The 20,904-nt window shown below is 48.8% G+C and overlaps 1 protein-coding gene across 1 annotated transcript in view; it reads right to left on the bottom strand.

The window, feature by feature from the left end:
• Positions 1 to 16,930: 16,930 nt before the first annotated feature.
• Positions 16,931 to 20,904, bottom strand: part of ablim2 (actin binding LIM protein family, member 2) — a 38,721-nt gene continuing 34,747 nt past the window's right edge. Inside the window, 3 exon segments of the mRNA XM_067261228.1 lie at positions 16,931 to 17,063; positions 19,771 to 19,851; positions 20,045 to 20,052. Of these exon segments, the coding sequence (XP_067117329.1) occupies positions 16,950 to 17,063; positions 19,771 to 19,851; positions 20,045 to 20,052 (203 nt within the window). The 3' untranslated portion in view covers positions 16,931 to 16,949.

Raw genomic sequence — 20,904 nt, 5'->3', positions numbered from 1 at the left:
GTGTGTGTGTGCAGGCAGACATGGCTCCTTCAGAAGGTTAATAATGCATGTGCTCTTGTCTTCGGGCGGGGGGGTTAACTAAGAGAAGAGGCAGGGGGTGTCTTTTCAGGTTTTGTAAGAACATCAGGGGGTGGCAATATATGGGACATGGGAAGTGGGTGCGTTTTTGTCCGTTTGTGCATCTTTGTGTGTTGCGTTTGTGCATGTTCTGTGTGTGTGCGCGCGTGCATGTCTTGGGGAGGGGCACCTGCGTCGTTCCAGCCCCAATCAGAGCTCATTAAAGCTGCATGAGCCAGAGAGCAGAGCGGGCTGGGACCGTCAGGCTGGTGGGGGTCGTGCATCTTTCCAACCCAACTCCTCCCCCAACACTCCCCCCTCCCTCACACACACCCCATCAGCAGAGGGGTGTGAGGAAGTAGCCGTCCTACAGGTCCCTACCAGGGGGCTCAAGGGGGCTCCATACATCATCGACAGGAAGAACACAGGTCACCAGGCCCAAGCGCCACCATGACTTAGAACCCTCCATGGGACTATATCCCACACCACCCTGGGACCAAGAGGGAGGGGTGAGGACAGGGAGAGGAAAGAGAGAGAGTGAGACAGAAAGAGAGTGAGAGAGAGAGAGAGTCTTGGTCTGTCATCTACTCTCACCTGCCAGAAACAAATGACACCACAGGGAGCTGCCATAGGCCTGACTCCCTCATGTGGACGTGTGTGTGTGTCTGCACGAGTGTGTAGTATGGCGTGTGCATAATCAATCTTAGTCTTTGCTCCCGCTAACCCTATAAACCTAAACAGCACTTCCTGGTCAGGATACTTCCTCATATAGCTGGTTGATGAGGATTTTCCGGGGACGAAAGCCTACTTCTTGGTAGTCTTAGGTCGCGACCTGAGAAGTGATATGAAGGTAGTGTTATGGAGTGTAGTGGAGCCTATGTGGAGGTGTGGTCTGCTGTGTTGAGGTGAGGTGAGGGGGGACAAACAGTCTGTCAGCAGGTTCATTAAAGGGACCTTGTTTTAAATTTCCTCTTTGCTCCCTGGTGGTGGGTCTCCTTTTATGAGCCCCTCACATACACACACACATCCTGTACCCCCCCCCCCCCACACACACACACACACACACACATATTTTTGGGGCAGGAACTTGAGCTGTTTCCATGGGGTTCTTTCATAAACATTCAACCCATGAAGGCGTAACTTGCACCCGTTCAGGTTAGGTTGACTTCAAAATGAAGAGGTCAATATACACCGAGCTATAAAGTGTATCGCAAAACGGCTAACAATACATCAAAAGCCCCATTGTGTGTGTGTGTGTGTGTGTGTGTGTGTGTGTGTGGTGTGTGTGTGTGTGTGTGTGTGTGTGTGTGTGTGTGTGTGTGTGTAGGCCAGCTGGGGTTAAGGGTTCTTTTCTCAGTAGTCAAACCGGGAGTAGCCCACTGGGAGACCAAGCAGTGGAGACTGTCACCTCTGACCTCTGGCACACCAACTAGAGGCTTAAACACACACACATGCGCGCACACACAGAAAGGCGCGCACACAACCACCCACCCACCTACCCCCCGGCTTCTTCTGACTGTTGTAAACAACAGATGTGTGTGTGAGTGACAGGTCTGCGTGTGTTTAAAAAAAACATCTGAGAAACCTCCAAAGTCAGTGGCCGGATAAAATAACTAACCTCGTTGAGTTATCATGATCATAATCATCAGCGAATGACGACTCGGCAACAGGACAGCAGCACCAGAACATAACAGAATGCAGGATGATACGCCCCCTGTCGCCCCCACGCCTTATTGGTGGATAGCTTGACGGACAGTCTGTATCACTTACTCATTAATGGGCTGACAGGGGGAGGGGCCTGTCCTGTCAACTTCCTTTTGATGTAAGGGGCTTTTCATTTCTTCCCACCAATGTTATCTGTGTGTGTATGTGTGTGTGGAATCATATGTGAGAAATAATATCTAGGGCTTAGAGGATCAAAGAGAATGTATACTCCTGCTTAGTGTTTGGTGGACTTTCTGAATAGCCAGACGTTGATGGGAATGTCCCTTTAAAGGGAGTCTTAAAAGGGCAAAGGTCCTATATTCAAATAGGTAGCTGATAACTGTGTTTAGCATGCAACACATTTAATGGTTTAGCTTTAAGCCGGTTTAGGTTAAAGTGCAGTTTTTTTTAAGGCTAAACTAAGTGAGCTGTGAAAGGGAACATTCCAGACTGACAAACACACACACACATTATTTCCACAAATGCTCACACACACACACACACAGTGTGTACTCAGTGTCCACACACATTCTTCACACAGACTCTGCACTGGATCAACGCAACACAGGATATGACATCACTTTTTTTTTATGATTACAGAAAGTGTGTCATTGGAAGTAGCATGAGGTCATGTAGCCCCAGCAGGCAGAGTGTGGTGGACACCACAGTGACCTCAGCCCTGAGGTCTACAGAGGGCTTGGCACTCAGGTCGTCCCTGTTATAAGGCCATGAGCCTGTGTCTTCTTTAGGAGAGGGGAATACCAGCCTGGGCTGACACGCTGACACACTTCTGCTTTTCCGTCTCCAGTCAATGTGGAGGCTGGTGTGGAGATGCCTGGGGGATTTATGATGGGATTTGTAGTCCCTTTTAGGTTGTAGTTCTAAATTGCGTCAATGTGAGGGGAATTTCGTTTTCTCACTCTATGCATGTGCGCATACACACACACACACCTTGTTCTTAGAACTTGCTGGCAAATCTGTTTACTTGGCATACATACAGGAAACTGAGAACATTGAATGTTATCCACCAGTAATGGAGTAGAAATAGACTGTGTGAGCATGCATGCATGTGTGCGTGTACAGTATCTAAGCAACGCCACACACCATTGGCTTCAAAGTGTTCAGAGCGTCACCATGGCAGCCACACAGGAGGCTCCAGCCTCCATGACAATGTTTCATGTCCTGCCTGCCCAACACTAATCCTAACCCCAACCCTTAACAGTGACCCTATAACCCCAACCCCAACAGTGACCCCAACCCTGACCCTAACCAGCAGCCTCCAAGCCGACAAGTAGCTCAGATCACTGCTTTGCTGCGAACCCAGCAGGCTTCCATTCCTCTACAAATCACCCTTCAGCTCCTTCAGCCCCTGAACCTTTCCACTTCATCCGGCTTCAATGCCACCGCCAGTTCATTATGAAGCTCAGCGGAACTAGACTTCAGAAACAAATCAGATGATCCAGAGACGCAGGAGTAGAGTGTGTGTGTGTGTGTGTGTGTGTGTGTGTGTGTGTGTGTGTGTGTGTGTGTGTGTGAGTGAGTGTGACATCTGCTATTCTACTACCTATGAGTCAGCGGTAGGGACCTCCCTTATTAAAACAGGATAGGTCATTCTTCATAACACTGAGATGAGAGGCTAGACCGGCTAGTGCGGTGGCCAACAATAACACACACACACACACACACACACACAGAGAGCCACACACACACAGTAAACATACGCACACAGAGACACACACATACCATGCACCCACACACAGAGACACGCACACACTCACTACACATACAAACATTCAGACACACACACCCTGTGAAGAGAGTAAGACGGGAGAAAAGAGGAGAGGAAAGTGAGAAGTACATTATACTTGACTCCACTGATTCTTTGGTTGGATGCTGCATGAATTGAAGGTCGGACAATCACACACACACACACACCCACACGCACACCCACGGGAAGCGCATGGTGCAATCTGGGCCTCAGTCTCAGCACCAGGCAACCTCTCTATGTATCCCTCTCTCTCTCTCTCTCCCGTTCCACTCCCTCAGCCGCGAACCTGCTCACACTTTCTCTGACCTTCTCGCTTCCTCCTCGTACTCCTGGTTTCTACTAAACACTTTGAAAGCGAACCCTAATCTGAAGTTGAAACGTAATCTTTCAAAATCTCAAATCTCTCTTTGCTCTGTAAACATCGAAGCCGTCGAGCGATATCGCGCTGCGCCTCGCCGGCTCACTTCAAAAGACGCTACGAAAACACAAGCGCCGTGTAAGGGGAAAGGAGCACGACTTCAAGAGCAAACACTTCCATATTCCCCTGATGCAACCACACAGCTGAAACAACCGTAGGGGATTATCAATCTACCTTATGTGATCAAAAAGAAGCCGTTTGCCTTCGTGTTTGTTATGCAAGCGCACTGGCATAAAGGGTTAGATGAGGTATTTAAACAATGCCTGCTATTGCCCCAGCTTCACTAATTCTCGGATTTGGCTCTGTGGTAACGCCATAAATTCCTGTACTGGTTAACTGAATCAGTGTAGCCTAGTGTGTGTGTGTGTATATGTGTGTGTGAGAGAGGAAACCCTTGTTTGGGGAAAGACCCTCCCCCATGTTAACAGAAATACATATGGAACCTGTATTTACTGAAGGATTCCTAACTCTGGCAGGAGAGCGTTGCAACGCCGTCTAGGGGAACGAGACACACCCGAGAACAGGACCGGACTGCCGGCAACCCCCCCCCCCCCCCCCCACACACACACACACACACACACACACACACACACACACACACACACACACACACACACACACACAAGCCCTGACTTCCCCAACACAGTCAGACACACTCACCCCCCCACCACCTACACACACACAAAATAGGGAAATGTAAATTCTCCCACCTAATAAATGCATAACAGGACGCCCTCAGCTCTCAGTGTAGATGTGCCCATGGAAATACCACAGCTGTATTTGACAGTAACCCTTTTTGCTCTTTGTGTGTGTGTGTGAGTGTGTACGTGCCTGTTTTTTTTGTTGTTTTTTCTAAGTGAAAGGGTGTAGCTCCATCATAATCAGAGTAAATACTGTGATTCTCTGACCAGAAATAGCTGACATTTACAGTTGGGTTGGATAAAGTGGGTTAGAATAATAACTGGATGGAAACTTTGCGTGAAATTGACTTTCAGCTGGTCATTAGTGCAAGGGCTTGTGTAAATACTTATTAGCTTGAGCCGGGCAGCCGACACACACACGCGAACCGGGGGCCTCGATTATCACGAAAACCGCCAACCAATCCACACATGGCACACACACGCCGTTTGGTAGACGTGAGGAGAACAATGAGAGAGAGTGCTTTGCTTTTCGCTGCAGACCGGAGGAGAGGGGGAAGAAACTCCAGGTGATATACTGGGTCATCCACTGAGCCCAGACAGCGCAGTTAGTGCGCATGGTCTGGGGAGTCCAGGTCATACACTGGGTCCTAAAAGAGTCTCCTAACACACTGTCCTAACAATGAGGGCTTCACTTTCCTCTACATACAAACACAACCTTAAATAAACATTTACAAACATGATTACATACTGCAGGCACGGCCGACTCGGGCCTCGCACTGAGGGGTGTGCGCAAGACCGTGTGTCAGCACGCGGTTATGCGTGTTTGGGTTAAGGGTTTGTATACGTGTATGACTGCATCACTGTCCGTCCGTCCCTGTGTGTGTGTGTGTGTGTGTGTTTATACCGTCTTTGCCAGAGACGAGGTCTCCAGGAGAGCCAGCAGGAAGATTACTCTACAATTTCCTCTGGCTGATCCCCTCCAATGACAAGAAGAGGCTGTTATTGCACCAAACACATCTCCTACGCGTCTGTGTGTGCGTGCGCGCGCATGTTAGAGAGCGTGCCCGTCATGTCGGTTTGCATTCGGACAGAATATCACCTCCACCCCACTTTCTGACAGCCTGACAGGCGAAATATTCTCCCCTTATCGAGCCATCTACCCTCTGTCGGATTCCATCCGTCCTCTCTCTCCTCCCTATCTCCTCCTCCCCTCCTCCCAACCGTCACATCTGGTTTGAATAAGCGGCTGAAGCAGTCGAGAGAACTGGAGGTCTTTAGGGTCTCTGTGGCATTTCTATTGGGGGAGTGTCCATGGTATAGACGGCACACACAGTCCCAGATGGACACATGAGATGCTCAGGTGAGAGGTTGCTGCACAGGGGATGACACATCAGACGTATGCCGTTCACACGCTGTAACCCGTGGATCTGCTGTCGAAAACCTGTGTGCATGTGCATTCCCCTTTATTCCTGTGTGTGTGTAGGTGTAGGTGTGTGTGTGTGTGTATATATATACACTGACACCCAGTTGGACAGCCGAGCAGCATGTAGCCTACAGACACGGCCACGTCCAAGAGGAGAGGGGGGAGGAGGTCAGGGTCAGTGATTCATACCCACCCGAGTGCGGCAGGAAGTGACATCATAAAGCTGTCACTAGATGTTTCCGTGCCAGTCATTAAGGTGATTTAGTCAGGCCGTCGACCGCGATGGGAGATTTTCCTCCTGCTTCCCCCCCCCCCCCTCTCCCCCCCCCCCCCCCCCCCTTCCTTTCTCTTTCTACTCTGGGTGGAAAGAACAGCGCTTACGGCATTAACGAAAGTGTAAAATTTGCTTTGATGCCCTGTTTGATTTCCACATGTTTGTGTGTGCGTCTGTCTGTGTGTGAGGGTGACAGAGAGACGTCATGGGGAGTAGAGTGTGTCTCTGCTCCTAGTGCCAGTAAGTACAGTGACCAAACAGAAAAAGTTACAGTATGACGGCTACTGCACACGCACACACACACACCTCCTGGCAAATCAAGATTGTGTGAAAAAAGGTGAGGTGGAAGGTGAGGGGGAAGAAGAGCAGGAAGTCCAGAGGAGTGGATGAAGAGGCGAGCATGAGAGCACAGCGAGAGGACGCACACAGATATGAGATCCGTGTTGACAGAGTCTTCAGCACTCAGTGGAGACACACACACCACTGGGTACCCATATGGACCCGAGGCCCCTTCTTTTCCCCTCACGTGAGCTAGTAAATCATGGTCTCACACACACACACACACAACAGCACTCAACACCTCCCTACTGCTCCTAAACACCACCTGCTATCCTCCTCCTCTTCACAGTCAACACTTCAGTTTGCCAGCCAGAGGCCTGGCACAGGTGACACACACACACACACACATTGCATTTAGTGGATACCCCCACCCACCCGCACACGCACGCACGGTGCTTGGGCATTCCCATTCCATTTCCTCTCTGGATAAGAGGACCCCACCCTGACAGCCCCCCCCACCCTCACATCTCATCCAAGTCCAGAGAGAGTTGTAGTTATTGCCCGATTACAGATAAGATTGTCTTATTAAAAAGCCCACAGGCTAGACCATGGCACATCAAAGTCCAGCAGGCCCCAAGGAGAGGCCAACGTACACACAGGCCTCCAAAAGGTGACACACACACACACACACACACACACACCGGAGCAAAACCTCCAAAGACTTTGACACACCCATTCTCCCATTTCATCAAACCCCACTGTGCATGCGAGCATTCCTCGCGTACGAGCCAAATCGTTTCAGGGAAAGAGAGAAAGAGAGGGGGGGGGGGCGATGTGGGGGTGAGGGGGGGGGGGGGGGGGTTGGGTGCATGTTGACAATCTCCGTCTTCCAGGTTTGGTGTCTGGTGGAATGTGCAGGCTGTGTTCAGTTTCAGGGGAGGCTCGAAGGGCTGTGTACACACCATCCACACACACACACACACCCTCAGAGAGAGAGAGCAGAGAGAGAGAGAGAGAGAGAGAAGCATCACGACAGCAGAGCAAAGCCCTGCTGGAAAGAGCACCTCTGTTTGCATTGACCCAGATCTGCATAAGGCTCACTGATGGGGCATTATTCCTGAAGTGTGCCCCGTGTGCACGACATTGTGGGTTCGAATCCCACAGTAATGACCGGTGTGTTCATTGGGTCAATGGTTCAGGTTCACTGCTGCTTCTATTAAATCCTAGTGAGTTCAGTCCAGCGCCTAATGAATCTCACGAAGGATCGGACGCTATATCTGGAAGAAAAGTCCATGTTCATGTAATCCAGGCAGGATAGAGAACATGATTGTGATTAGTCAGTGGAAAGAGACATATGGTGCCTTTCCCTTTTCTCTGTTTATTATCAGTCAAGGCTGAATGTGGCAGATCAACTCCTTGTTTATGGGTGAGCAGTTCGTCGAGGGGGAAAATGCACAGACAGATAGGTGCTTTATTCATCCCCGAGGAGAAATAGGGGAATGCACAGCATGTGCCCGTGCCAAGGTGCCTCTGCAGCCGTGCAAGTCTGCACAGATGTGTGTGTAGGGTTAGAAGGATGCAGGTACGTGGTGTGTGTGTGTGTGGGGGGGAGGCAGCTGGGCCAGGAGAGTAGCTGCCTCAGCTAAAGAAGAACGGGACTTTCAGAACCATGCTCCGACAGGCCCAGAGTTTATGCACCCATGAGCCTATTTACAGTATGTGTGTGTGTGTGTGTGTGTATGCCCGACCACAGCTAATGACCACTGTGCGGTGAGAACAGCTGTGGGTGAGACACCCCTGGAAAATGTGATGACACTAACCCCTGCCCCCTCTCCTCCTCCTCCCTCCCTCCCTCCCTCCCTCCCTCCACACACCCATCCCCCCGACCTTGAACATTTTTGCCGAGCCAATCTGACCTCCCTCTCACCTTTAATGGAATCCTTTGCAAACAAAGAGCAGCTCTTTCTCTCCATGTTGGGGCCGGCTTCCGTTTTAATAAACAACCAACGGTTACATTCACTTTCCCACAGACACTGAGAAAGCTAACTTCCCTAGCACTTGCTAGCCGTTAGCGAGCTAACTCCACTGGAAGTGGCCCGGCTCCTGTTAAAAGACCCTGCATTAGCAATTTTCGCAAACTGAGATTGAAACTCCATCCTTCCCCTTTTTTTTGTTGATGGGATGTACTTTGGGTTGGACCCAAACCACACCACTTTCCACCAACCATCGATGTGGCCGGGGCGCCAACGACCTCCCTCTTTCATCTTCTATCTCTCCGTTTCCATCCCTCGCTCCCAATGGCTCCCATGTGGGATGGTTTTGACGGTCAGGGTCGAGTAGTGGTGGGTTCTGGTGCTCTGGTTTCAAGCAGGATGGGGGCAAGTCTTCTGAGTGTCTATCTTTGTACTTTACACGACCCATACTCGTTGATAAAACCCTGTACATTCCACTAAGAAGACGAAGGAAGGAGGGGTGCAGGAGAGGAAGAGAGGGAGAGAAGGCAGGAGATTTTACAGAGAAAGTTTATGGATTGGAACGAGAAAGACAGACAGACTCGTGGTGAGTCATGAGCTACCTTCTTTGGTTTGGTCTTTGTCACACACACACACACACACTCCCTCACTAATGTTTTTTGTACCTGCCCTGTGGCCCTGTTTGAAAAGCATATGACATCTTAATGGAAGGTAACCTCTTCAAAACACTCCCCCCCTGCTCCACTCACTCACACACAAACACACACACTTTGTGCACATTCTAAAAGGATTACCTGGCTCCTAATCAAATTCCCCCCTTTCAAACAGTCTCCTGACACAGCCTGGACGAGTGTTAACAACTTGAAGTAGTTACAACCTTCCTGGCAGGTTACAAAGGCCTGCTCTGTTGCAGGTGTCCCCTGGTCCTGTTTGGTACTGTGCTGTACGTGTTCTCCTAGCCCCGCCTGCCCCTGGAAGCTCTGAGGGTTCAGCCACCTTAAACAACCCTCCGACCCCCAGAGGGGAGGGGGAGGCGGATGAGCAGGGGCAGGGACAAGGAGAATACTGCACAAACATCCGGAACTTTTGTCGAACAAAACACAGCTGATTGGCGTGAGACAAAACTAGAAAGAGAGAGAGACAAAGGGAGGGGCTATAAACAGACATTGACCGGTATTACGACAGACGTGGAAGTTCTCCCGTCAGGTCTAGACTGGTCTGGTTCTCTGTGTGTGATGTGTGTGGGCTTCCCAGGTTGGGCAACACCAGCCTGGTCTGACACAGAGTTCTGTCACCTCTGTGCTCCCTCTACACACTATGCACTGAGAGGTAGAGAGAGAGAGGGGGATAGAGAGAGAGAGAGGGGTAGAGAGAGAAGGAGAGAGAGACAGATACGGAGATGAGAAAAAAAGGTAGAGAGGAAGAAACGACTTCTGCAAAATCCTATTTCACCTCTGTACTCTACAGCGACAGCTGGCAGCTAAGACGTTTTAGCTTGATCAGATCTGTCCTCAAGGCTCCTAGAGTTATGATGGTTAACATGAATCATGTCCTGCTGTCTCAGAGGCAGGTGAACACACAGGGAGAGGTTAGTGCAGGGATATACAGACATGCCCTCATGATGTTCTGCTACGGCATGTTTCTAGACACCACAGACGAAGACTGTACACTATGACATGTCTTGGTTCTGACAATGTTATGCATGAGGATTCACTGGGGGGGAATCACAGCCATCACTGGGGAAAGCATAACCACAGCCGCCATGGTTTGGGTTATTTGCTGTATGTCTCCCCCTCTCTCCCTCTCTCCCTCTCTCCCCCTGCCACACCTGTCTACCTTGAACTGTACTTTCCAATAAAAGCATGAAAATGCCCCAAAACAAATCTTTCAAAAGGGCAACAGTTGATGGGTCACACACCTCCATCCCTGTGTACTTTTTGGGTCTCTTTGGGGTTAGGCACAGCACCTCTCCTCCAGGCAAACACCTGGACTGAAGACAGTACAGCTCCACAAGGACATTCTCAGACTCACATTCAACGGAATCTCACAGGAAAGAAAGGGTGGATGGATAGATAAATAGAGAGAGAGACCTTTACATCCACCTCTGATATGCTGCCTCTGGCATCAGAACAACGCACACACACACACACATATTACTTTTCTGAGTCATTAAAGAAGCTGAGACTACGGAAAGCTTGCCTGCAGTAGTTCAGAGTTTTGCTAGATTACTGTATATCCGCTAGGGATGACACACACACACACACAAGAGTCTGGGCTAGCTTTCCTCAGGCCCAGTTAGCAGTCTTGTTTTCACCTGAGACAGGGAGAGAGAGAGGGGGGTAGGGGGAGAGAGACAAAGGAGAGAGAGAGAGTTGAGTCCCAGAGAAAGAAAGAGACAGAGAGACTGTCCTCAGGCCCAGTTTGTAGACTTGTTTCCTCCAGAGGGAGGGAGGGAGGGAGGGAGGGAGGGAGGGAGGGAGGGAGGGAGGGAGGGAGGGAGGGAGGGAGGGAGGGAGGGAGGGAGGGAGGGAGGGAGGGAGGGAGGGAGGGAGGGAGGGAGGGAGGGAGGGAGGGAGGGAGGGAGGGAGGGAGGGAGGGAGGGAGGGAGGGAGGGAGGGAGGGAGGGAGGGAGGGAGGGGAGGGACACCATCTATCCTTTTGTTTTAAAAAATACCACTCCCCCCACCGCACACAGACACAAAACAATCGTCCTTCACGAGAAAGAGAGTGAGTGACAGAGAGAGAGAGAAACATCTTACCATGCGTGGGCCTATCGTTACATCGGTGAGGTAAGGTTGGTGGCAGTAGGGGTATTACTCAACACATGGGCTATTGGCAGACAGGGCCATATCACATCTCAACCTTCAATGTTGCTTCCCCCCCCCCCAGATGTCCAATACTGATGATGTCATTCCCAGCAACCACAGCATCGACATGGTGGGCATAATGGTTCCAGCTGCCGCCCCCCCCCCCCCCCCTCCAAAAAAGATTATATTTCAACAACGGTTCATTGGTCACGTACTGTAGGCTAGGCTACAGGCCACTCCAGCTTCACAAACAGATAATAGCAGGAGAAGGAATGTTACTGTAACAGGAACTCTGTGTCACTGACCCTCACAAGATGTTCCTGACAGAGGTAAGGAGATACACAGTATAGCAAACGACTGTCCTTATCCCTGTATACCACAGGAATTGTGAGACAGTAGGTTGGCTCAAAGAACCCGTTCCAAACACCAGCCAGCAGGATGTATACAGTGTGTCTGCCTGCTATTGTCCATTGTAAGAGAGCATTCGTCTGTGGTACTGCTGGCCAGACTTCCAAACAACTATGGGAAATACTGTTCCTCAGGCACACAACAATTTGGGCTCAAAATAAAACACAAAGACTGCACAACTGACGTTTCAGGACACTTTAAAATAAACTGTACAGGTCATCTATGCGGAAATAGTGTCAAATGCCTTAGAAAAGGCGAATTTAGCCTGCATGAGCTTCTACTCTGGAAATGTGTCAAAATAATGCTAATAAGAATAAATCCAACATATTACCAAATGGATTAAATTATGCTGTCACTGCTATATTATTTGTATCCCATTATAACTGCCTCCTCAGAAAACAGGCCTTTACAACTAAATCGTACGCTTATCTTACCATGTGATCCTATTGTTTAATTGGATTTGTTCTGAATCATGAGCTCCAGACTCAATCCACAGCACGAGCGGGTTTGCACAAGTTGCCAAATTTGAACATCCGTTCCACAAAACCAATCATTTACTCACTAAATCACAAAATACTTGTAAATGATTGATTCACTTATTTATTACTAGGTCAATTTGAACACTACGAGTTCAGGAAAACGGCTATGTGGATAATACACTGTTTATTATACAGTCAGGCGTTCAGTCTCAGCCCAGCCCAGCCCACAAACCACCGCCTCTCAGGCTGCTGCTGATGCAGCTGGGGTGTTGCGAGGACAGACGCCCCCTTAAACTCACAGCATCTGAGTTTATTAGACTATCAATTAATCAGCCTCCTCCTGCTGCTCCTGCTCCACGCCCGAACCCCCGTCTGCCTCTACCTCGTGGTCCTTTGTGCGTCTTTCATTCATCTGGAGCACTAATATTGCATCTTATACTTTTTAAACCTCTTTGACCATTTAATATAACGCTAGACGTGTCCAATTGCGTTCTGAATTCTAAAAGCTAGAACTGTCAATATTGTAAAGGCATAACAGTACAAATGGTAGTGTTTGCAAAAAACGTTGCCAGTTAATAACAACCCTTTGGACAAGTGAAGATAGGCTACTCACTGGACAAATATTTTCAACATCGGATTTTTATGTTTAATACCAAATTAGAAATATATTTAGGTTGAATATCCTAATAGGCTAAAAACAAGGTGTTTTATTACCTGCTCGTAACTGAAGGCAACTCAGCCGGACAGACAGCAAGAAATGTGGGGTGCGAAGACAAACTATGAATGAAAGTGGCCAAAAATTCACTTAACAAGCTCACCTTCGACATCTTTATCCATGCTGTTATTCAGGCTCTGTGTCCTTCTTGTATCCGTTGGATTGATAACAATGACCCTTTCTTTTTGGCCGAACGCTCTCTGCTTTGCTTCTGGCTGCCAAACTCACATAGCGGAGTGACAAAGACAATAGCGTATCACAACGGGTGGATTATCTGGGTTTACCCAATCAGAAAATCAGGAGGCGGTTCGCTAGACTGTTCGGATAAGGACGGACCATAACTAAGATACTGACTTTTAATCAGGGTTCGAAATGACCCATGGCTCTTGGTGAGTTCACTAAAATGTAATAATAAAACATTCTTAAGACCATTGCCAGGAAAATTGTCAGGAGTGAAAATCCCCCCCCCCCCCTCATTTCAAGGGAGTTACATCCTTGTTTACAACTGACTAACACTAATGGTTTGTGTAGTGAATTCCAAATAGTTTCGCAACTATGGTTTAGCAATCCGAATGAGATTTGAGTCAAATGATTCAGAGTGACTCAATTCCTATAATCAACACAAGCTTTCTGTATGTGCACATAGGCTACTGTATACACATGGGGAGTGGGTCCTCTTGCATCAGGTGCCTGTCACTATAATAAGGACAGCAGACAATTGCTGAGTATATAATTGCCTGTGTGCTCCAGGACACCAAATTCAATTAGGGTAAATTAAAGGTTGGATTGGTTTTGATGTCCAGCTCTAATGCAGTTTCATGACCTTATGACACAGTACACAAACGACACCATTTTCCAAAAAGTCCTTGTTGTGGAACACAGTTCTCTGGGAGGACAAACAAAAAGACTGGATGATGAAGAGTCGGATACTCAATTTAGCTATGACTGAGATACTGTTTCACTTGGTGCGAGAATAAGAAAATACATATTTTCTCTCATGTTTCTCTGTTGAAGCAATGAGATACTTTTTTCAGTCAAGTTGACCGTGACATAAAAACACACATCAAAATAACCCATTTTGAATGAAACATTTATTTAAAGATGGACATCAGTTTCTCTTGCAAACCAGTGAAGCAAAAGGAAATAAAAGGAAGCAAAAACAAAAGCAAAGGCTTAGTTACAGCATAACATGAACCCTTCTGTAATACCACACTGTGGCCTTCCGATGCGTGTGAGCCCCGATGCTGTTATCTGACTGTGTGAAATGTCTGTTTATCAAAGATGAAAGGGAATCTGGGCTGGCACTGGTTTTTCGGAGCTCAGATGATCTTGTCTGACCTACACTGGAGAGGAAGACGATTGACCAGTCATCTCTATCATCTGATCTCAGGTCAGTTTTGTGTTTTCACCCCCTGGCGGATAGGGTTACATTGGAGGAAAGGCAAGCTGATTCTGGATCTGGGTTCCGGGAGTCTGTGGTTTCAACTCTCTCTGGATTCAACTCCACTGTTTCCACAGCTGTTTAAATAACACCGTCAGATCCAACCCTTATTCCTCTGCTACAGGAAAACCCTAGTTTCTTAACATGACATCAACCTCTTCTCAACAGTGCAACAACATTGCAACAGTACTATGCTTTTGGGTCGAGCACGATAGCAAAAGGTCATTTCCATCACTAGCTTGAGCTTTTAAAGTAGCTCGCATACACACATTCTCACACACCTCACTGTTCTAGTCAAACGGAAAAATATAAATTATAAGTTAATAAGTAGACATGATTACAATTCAATTGCAACATCTTGCTGATCACATTCAATGGCACACTCAAGCATTTTGATACATTGTGGACTCCACTGTTTGATTAAAGCACTTTTTAATAGCCGCTGGACATTGGAAATCAGACGATGACATGAGCGTTTAGTTAGTGTGTTACTTCCAGAAAGAGCTAAAACAAAATAGATTTATTCAGGTCAAGTAGATATTGATATGTTTGAGTAAGAGTTTTTTTCATTAGAATACATGTTGCCACTATCTGTTTGTCACTAGTGTTACACTTCACCAACATCCTTAATATTTCAATAAATAAACAGCAAACATAAGCCACTCAATCATGTGCTTCATACCCATATGATGAAAATATGAGTTTGAAGAATGCTGGGTTCTGTAAATAACCAAATTGAGAGAATGATTAGACAAACGTAAATGTCCATAACCAAATCAACTGACAGCCACACTTGCCTATCGTCATGCATGATGGAAGAGAGATGTAAACCTTGGCTTGTATGATCAACTCTGACACAAAATGAAGATAACCTGTATGTTAACATGTTCTTTATATGTTGGCTGTGAAAGTCACTGGTTCAATTTCCAAATATTAGGCAAAGCTAACGTGTTTCAATCGTACATGTGGTACTTTTTAGGCCATACCATACACAAACAACAAACATATATAGGACTAATTGTCAGATAAGTTATAGAACAATGCTATCTTTTCATCAAGCGAGACTTCACTAGACAGGCTTGAGTGCTGTTCTAGGACTGTGTTACAGTGTAGCAATGAACGCTCAACAGAATCAGCGTGGTATTTTGAAAAAGCAGACATGGCCTATGGTTCCTCTCCAGACAGAAAATACATTTCACAACCATCATTCCAGGAGTCAAAAATAGATTAGAAAAATAATTTGGGTTATTGATGTGTGAGCCAATGTCAGTGAATTAGTCTGGCATTGGTGTGTTTGACAACATGACTAGGAAGAACCTGACTCCTCCATATATCTGCTATGGGTCTCTGTTGTGGTCCATTAAGGACGTTTCCCATGATTCATAGCTCTCGCATGGCCCTCTTATCTGGACTGATTTACGAGTGGCTGGTATTAGACATGAGAGCACTGTAATCATCGAGTCATGGGCTTTGAAATACCATCCAAAAAAACAAAAATAAAACCCTTTCCTCATAACTTCACATTCTCAGAAGAGCTCTAGGACAGTTTAAAACCAAGCAATGCAGAAAGAAAACCCAAAAGAAAGAAAGAAACTGCTAAAGTATATAGTAAGGTGCTTTATGGTTTCTTAATGGTGAGAGCAGTTGAAAAAAAGCTCTAACAGTAGTTTGCTATCCATGTCTTTGGCCTCGTCTTGCTGTAACAGGGATCGGTTGCACAGATAGCACGGTTATGAGTTTATAGTCGGCCATTTAGGAGCTAGCAAAGTGAGGGCGGGAAAAGGGGGGGAAAGGAGAGTAAAAGAGAGACCCTAGATGTGACAAACAGCACAGGGTGAGAGGGAGTGAGACAGAGAGAGATAGAGCAAGTGACAGAATCTGAAAGACGGAAAAAAGCGAACCCACCGAGAGACAGAGAGAGAGAGAGAGAGAGAGAGAGAGAGAGAGGAGAGAAAGAGAGAGAAAAAGAGCGAAAACCAGATAAAAACAGCAAGATACGACAGTTCCGATTCGAGATGGACACGGTAACAGGTGCACGCACGGAACGGTGGAAAAAACACGGCGAGACCCCCCCCCCCCCCCCCCCCGAGAGGCCCGTAGGAGAATTAGCAAAGAGCTGTGGTATCTCTCCCGTGGAGAAAGAGGGAGCGAGGGAGGGAGGCAGAGAGGGGGGGGATGCAGACATCGCGCACGAGGAGGAGAGGAGCAGGGGCACGGACCATGCAGATGCTACCGGCTCGTCCTCCTCAGGGCATCAAAGTAAACATTCAGGTCACATCGCAGACGAAAGCCCGAGGGGTGACGGCACGGGGCCTCAGCGTCACTGGCGACGTGGCGAGAAGGTCCGCGCGAGAGCGCCCCCTTCTTGCGCTCAGGCAGATGAGAGTATTGCAGGCGTACAGTACGGACGGCGGTGCATATATAGATATTGTCGGATAGGATGTTTTTTCTTTTTTTTCTTCTTTCCTTCGTTGCAAACCGGATGGGTGCCGTTGAGATGTGTTGTCGTGGTTTCCCTCCCTCCCCCCTCCCCCCCCCTCGCCTGGACAGAGTCGCTCGGCTTTAAAAAAGGCGCGCCTGCTTCTTCATGTCGTTCTTCTTCCAGAGGGCGAGGCGGTCAAACTGCTCCAGGGTCATCCCGAACACACGGCGGAAGTCTTCAGGAGAAAGGTGTCTCTGGAGGACAGAAAGAGAAAAAAAAGGACTTAAGTCAAAGAAAACCTTTCATCTTAGGCCAACTGTTGTTTCGAGAAGGCAGGGCAAATCATGTCAGTCAAATTGACAAGAAACCTCGGACAAGTCTTTCTCAGTCAGCTAGCCAAACGAGACTGGAAGCTGTTATCCACCTGAAACCAAAACCACACCATCCATCCGACGTCACCCAGAACCCAGCGGTCGTGTCTGCCGAGCATGCGGCCATTTTCCTTAGATGCAGGAGAAACTCTTTCTGTTCCGAGGTTTAACGCACCAAATCAAATTCCACGCCTCAGAAGTTTCTCCAAACAAGGACCCTGTCCAAGCTCTTGCTTGGCTCACAAACACCCAGTAACATCTCACAGAACACCAGACACATATACCATGGCATAAAAACCTCCCCACATCTATGGTATTGATTTAGCCTAAGGACAAAAGCATAAACAGATTCATCACAAAACGATGGGGTTGGCACAGGAGCCTGAAGCTATTGTCGATGGTTCTGCGTCTCCGTGACGGTGGAGGATTGTAAATTAGATGCGGGGCTGTCATCGTGTGGACGTCAATCACCCGCTTTCCGTAACGACCGGGAGAAGTCTCCAGCCGGGAGTGGAATCTGGGCAAGACCGTGGCTGGCATCACATCAGATGAACACACCTGAACACAACTCTTTGTTTGAGGGGAGTGCGCACTCCCCTCAAGCAAAGAGTACATACAGTACCTTCTCTATTCCCACCTTTTGAGAACACAGGGCTGGAGGAAGCCCCCGGTCGGTCTAGCAGGTAGAGAAAGAGAGAGAGAGAGAGAGAGAGAGCAGCGACAATGACGCATCCTCTCCCCTTGTCCCCGGCCCCTCAGCAGCGAGTCAGCACATCTGTGTTTGGGGGGCCGTACTGTTGTGGGTTCACCCCCACCCCCCGGTCTCCTAACAACGGCCGCATGCCTCGCGGGTCACCCCCGGTGGAAGCAGTGACTTCATGGCGGTGTAATCTACACCATCCATCCACATCATGTGTCTTTGGTTCTGTCTCGCGGGCGCTCGGGGCAGTGGGGACTGTCACACCCGTGAATATCCAGCGGGCTCTCCCAGGGAGTTTAACAACATTCGACTGCATGCGTCAATGATGTACTAGTCGTCGTGCGTGTGTGGGGGGGTTTTGATAGGAATAACGCTCGCTGGGTCTTTATAACTCTGAGAAATGCTGAAGTCACCATTCGGAGGTCAGGTTTTTACTGCCTGGGTGAAGTTGCATCCCCCAAAGGGATGATGACTGCGCTAGCAGTCGGTGTATAATGTAACAAACACACACACACACGCTAACTGAGACCAGAGTGGACATACTGTACGCATTTTCATTAAGGCACACACATGCGTGTGGATGTTGAGGGGGAGATGCTAAGCATGATATATCAGCGCCTCATAACTCAGTCTGTGGTTAGCAGACGAGTCCATCAGACCCAGGCAACACCGCATCTGCCCTTAGACACACAGACACACACACAGACACACACACACCACACACTCCGATGACAGCCATGACGCCCACAGAACGTTATAATAATGTTAGGTGATATCCCGGGAGAAGGAGTCACATGTAATCAGAACGCACGCACGCACACACGCACACGCACGATGACGGTGTTCACACACGCACGCACACACACGCACGATGACGGTGTTCACACACGTTGAGCTGCAGACGGTTCGTCTCCACTTGGTGGACCCGCTGCCTAGATGAACGTGGAAAACAGGAACAAAGTATCATTCACTGGTCTACTGGTCTGGGAACACCCTAGCAGGGAACACTGGGACCTGGAGTCTTGAACTGGTACCACACAGTCAGATTAGATTAAGAGAGAGCGAGAGACAGAGAGAGAGAGAGAGAGAGAGAGAGAGAGAGAGAGAGAGAGAGAGAGAGAGAGAGGGGTAAAATGAGCAATAGAAAATGCTGACCCGTGTGAAACGACAAACAGCCCACAGGAACAGAGGACTTCTCACTGGCCTCCAGCCCACTAGGCAGCACACAGAGTACCGACCTGCGCGTCAGCACAGGGCCTCCGAGCGCGTCCGAGGCTGCAGCAGCCCCGGCCCCTGGCCCCCGCCCTAATCACACACCTCAAAACCCAAACAAACATTCGAATCTCAGGCCGGGCTCCGTGGAGCCATGGGCAGGGACGGTGGTGGTGGTGGTAAAACCAAATCCTGACGTGAACACGCACACACACACGCAGCCCGCTGTCTCTGACCCGAGACACGGAGCTCCTGACCACGGAGGGAGCCTCCCGCGTCAGCCACACCAGGGAACGCCGGCGTTGCCGCTACCGCCAGGGACACACTCCCAGGGGAGGGAGGTAGGGAGGAGGGAGGGAGGTAGGGAGGAGGGAGGGAGGGAGGGAGGTAGGGAGGAGGGAGGGAGGGAGGGAGGGAGGGAGGGAGGAAGGGAGGGAGGGAGGGAGGGAGGGAGGGAGGGAGGGAGGTAGGGAGGAGGGAGGGAGGGAGGGAGGGAGGTAGGGAGGGAGGGAGGGAGGTAGGGAGGAGGGAGGGAGGTAGGGAGGAGGAGGAGGGAAGGAGGGAGGGAGGGAGGGAGGTCAAGTGGGAGCAAGGCATGGGAGATAAAGGTCGTTGGAGAGAGGGGAAAGGGAGAGTGAGGGGGTGAGAAGGAGATGAAGGGATGGATGTCTTCCTCACCTCCAGCCTGGTGCGGTCCACATCTCTTGGCAGCTTGATTCTCACTCTGTGGGTCACAGCCAACACCTCATAGGGATAGATCTATGGAACACACACACACGCACAAATATGTATACACACACGTAAACACACACACATTTATACACACACACATACACACACACACACACAATGTACACCTTTTAATAAACAGGCATAGTGCACTACTGTACTACTGAAACTGAATTTTGCTGAGTCATGTCAATGTGATAAGAATCACTGAAAGCAATCTTACCTTGTACTCTGAAACAAGGGGAAAAATACAGGGAGAAAGAGAAGAAAAGAGAGATTAATATGGTAGATTCATGAGTGTGCTATTATTATAGTAAGTGACCAATTATCTATACTTCCATATTAGAACATGCAAATAAATTACATCTCACCAGAAAATCATAAATGCGAGCAAATGAAAGCAATTATTTCCCAAACTTGAGAGATATTCTGTTCCAGCTCAGTTTGTCCAAGGCGTTATAAACCATTGTTTCGACTCCCTTCCCATACGCACACACAAACACACACCGTCTTTGAAACAATGCTTTTTACGAGCTTGGCACAACTGTGCTTGGCTGGGGCACAGTGGGAGCACATTGAGGCAGACAGCTATGGAGCGCTGCATACGTCTCCCACACACACACACACACACTCACACACACACACACACACTCACACACACACACACACACTGTGTGCTGTTACTCATATGTCTAAGGAGTGTGTGGCTCCAGCCCTCGTTCAGGCAGAACTCCCTCACAGGAACCGACCGCCATTAAAATATACAGCTGGAACATGACCTCATGGATCGGGCCTGCCTCTGAACTGATCTGGGGTCAGCGTGATCCTCTCCTGTCTCATGGTTCACCCAGGGACTGACCAGCATCTGATATTGGGTCAGTTTCAACTCTGCAGGCTCCACTGATATGGAGCACATCCACCAACATGCTCCTCTGATCTAATACATCATAAGGAGCTTATCTGGTATAGACACACATCTTTGATTGGAAACCAGGAAAGCTAGTGATAGCTGCTGCCTAGTGGTCGCTAATACCTTGGCTAACGAGCGACTGTACAGCATAAACAACCCAGGATGGGGACTTG

This window comes from Osmerus mordax, chromosome 23 (assembly GCF_038355195.1).
Source record: "Osmerus mordax isolate fOsmMor3 chromosome 23, fOsmMor3.pri, whole genome shotgun sequence".
In the NCBI taxonomy this organism is placed as follows: domain Eukaryota; kingdom Metazoa; phylum Chordata; class Actinopteri; order Osmeriformes; family Osmeridae; genus Osmerus; species Osmerus mordax.
The sequence above is the reverse complement of the archived record's forward strand: the minus strand, read 5'-3'. Positions and strand labels throughout refer to the sequence as shown.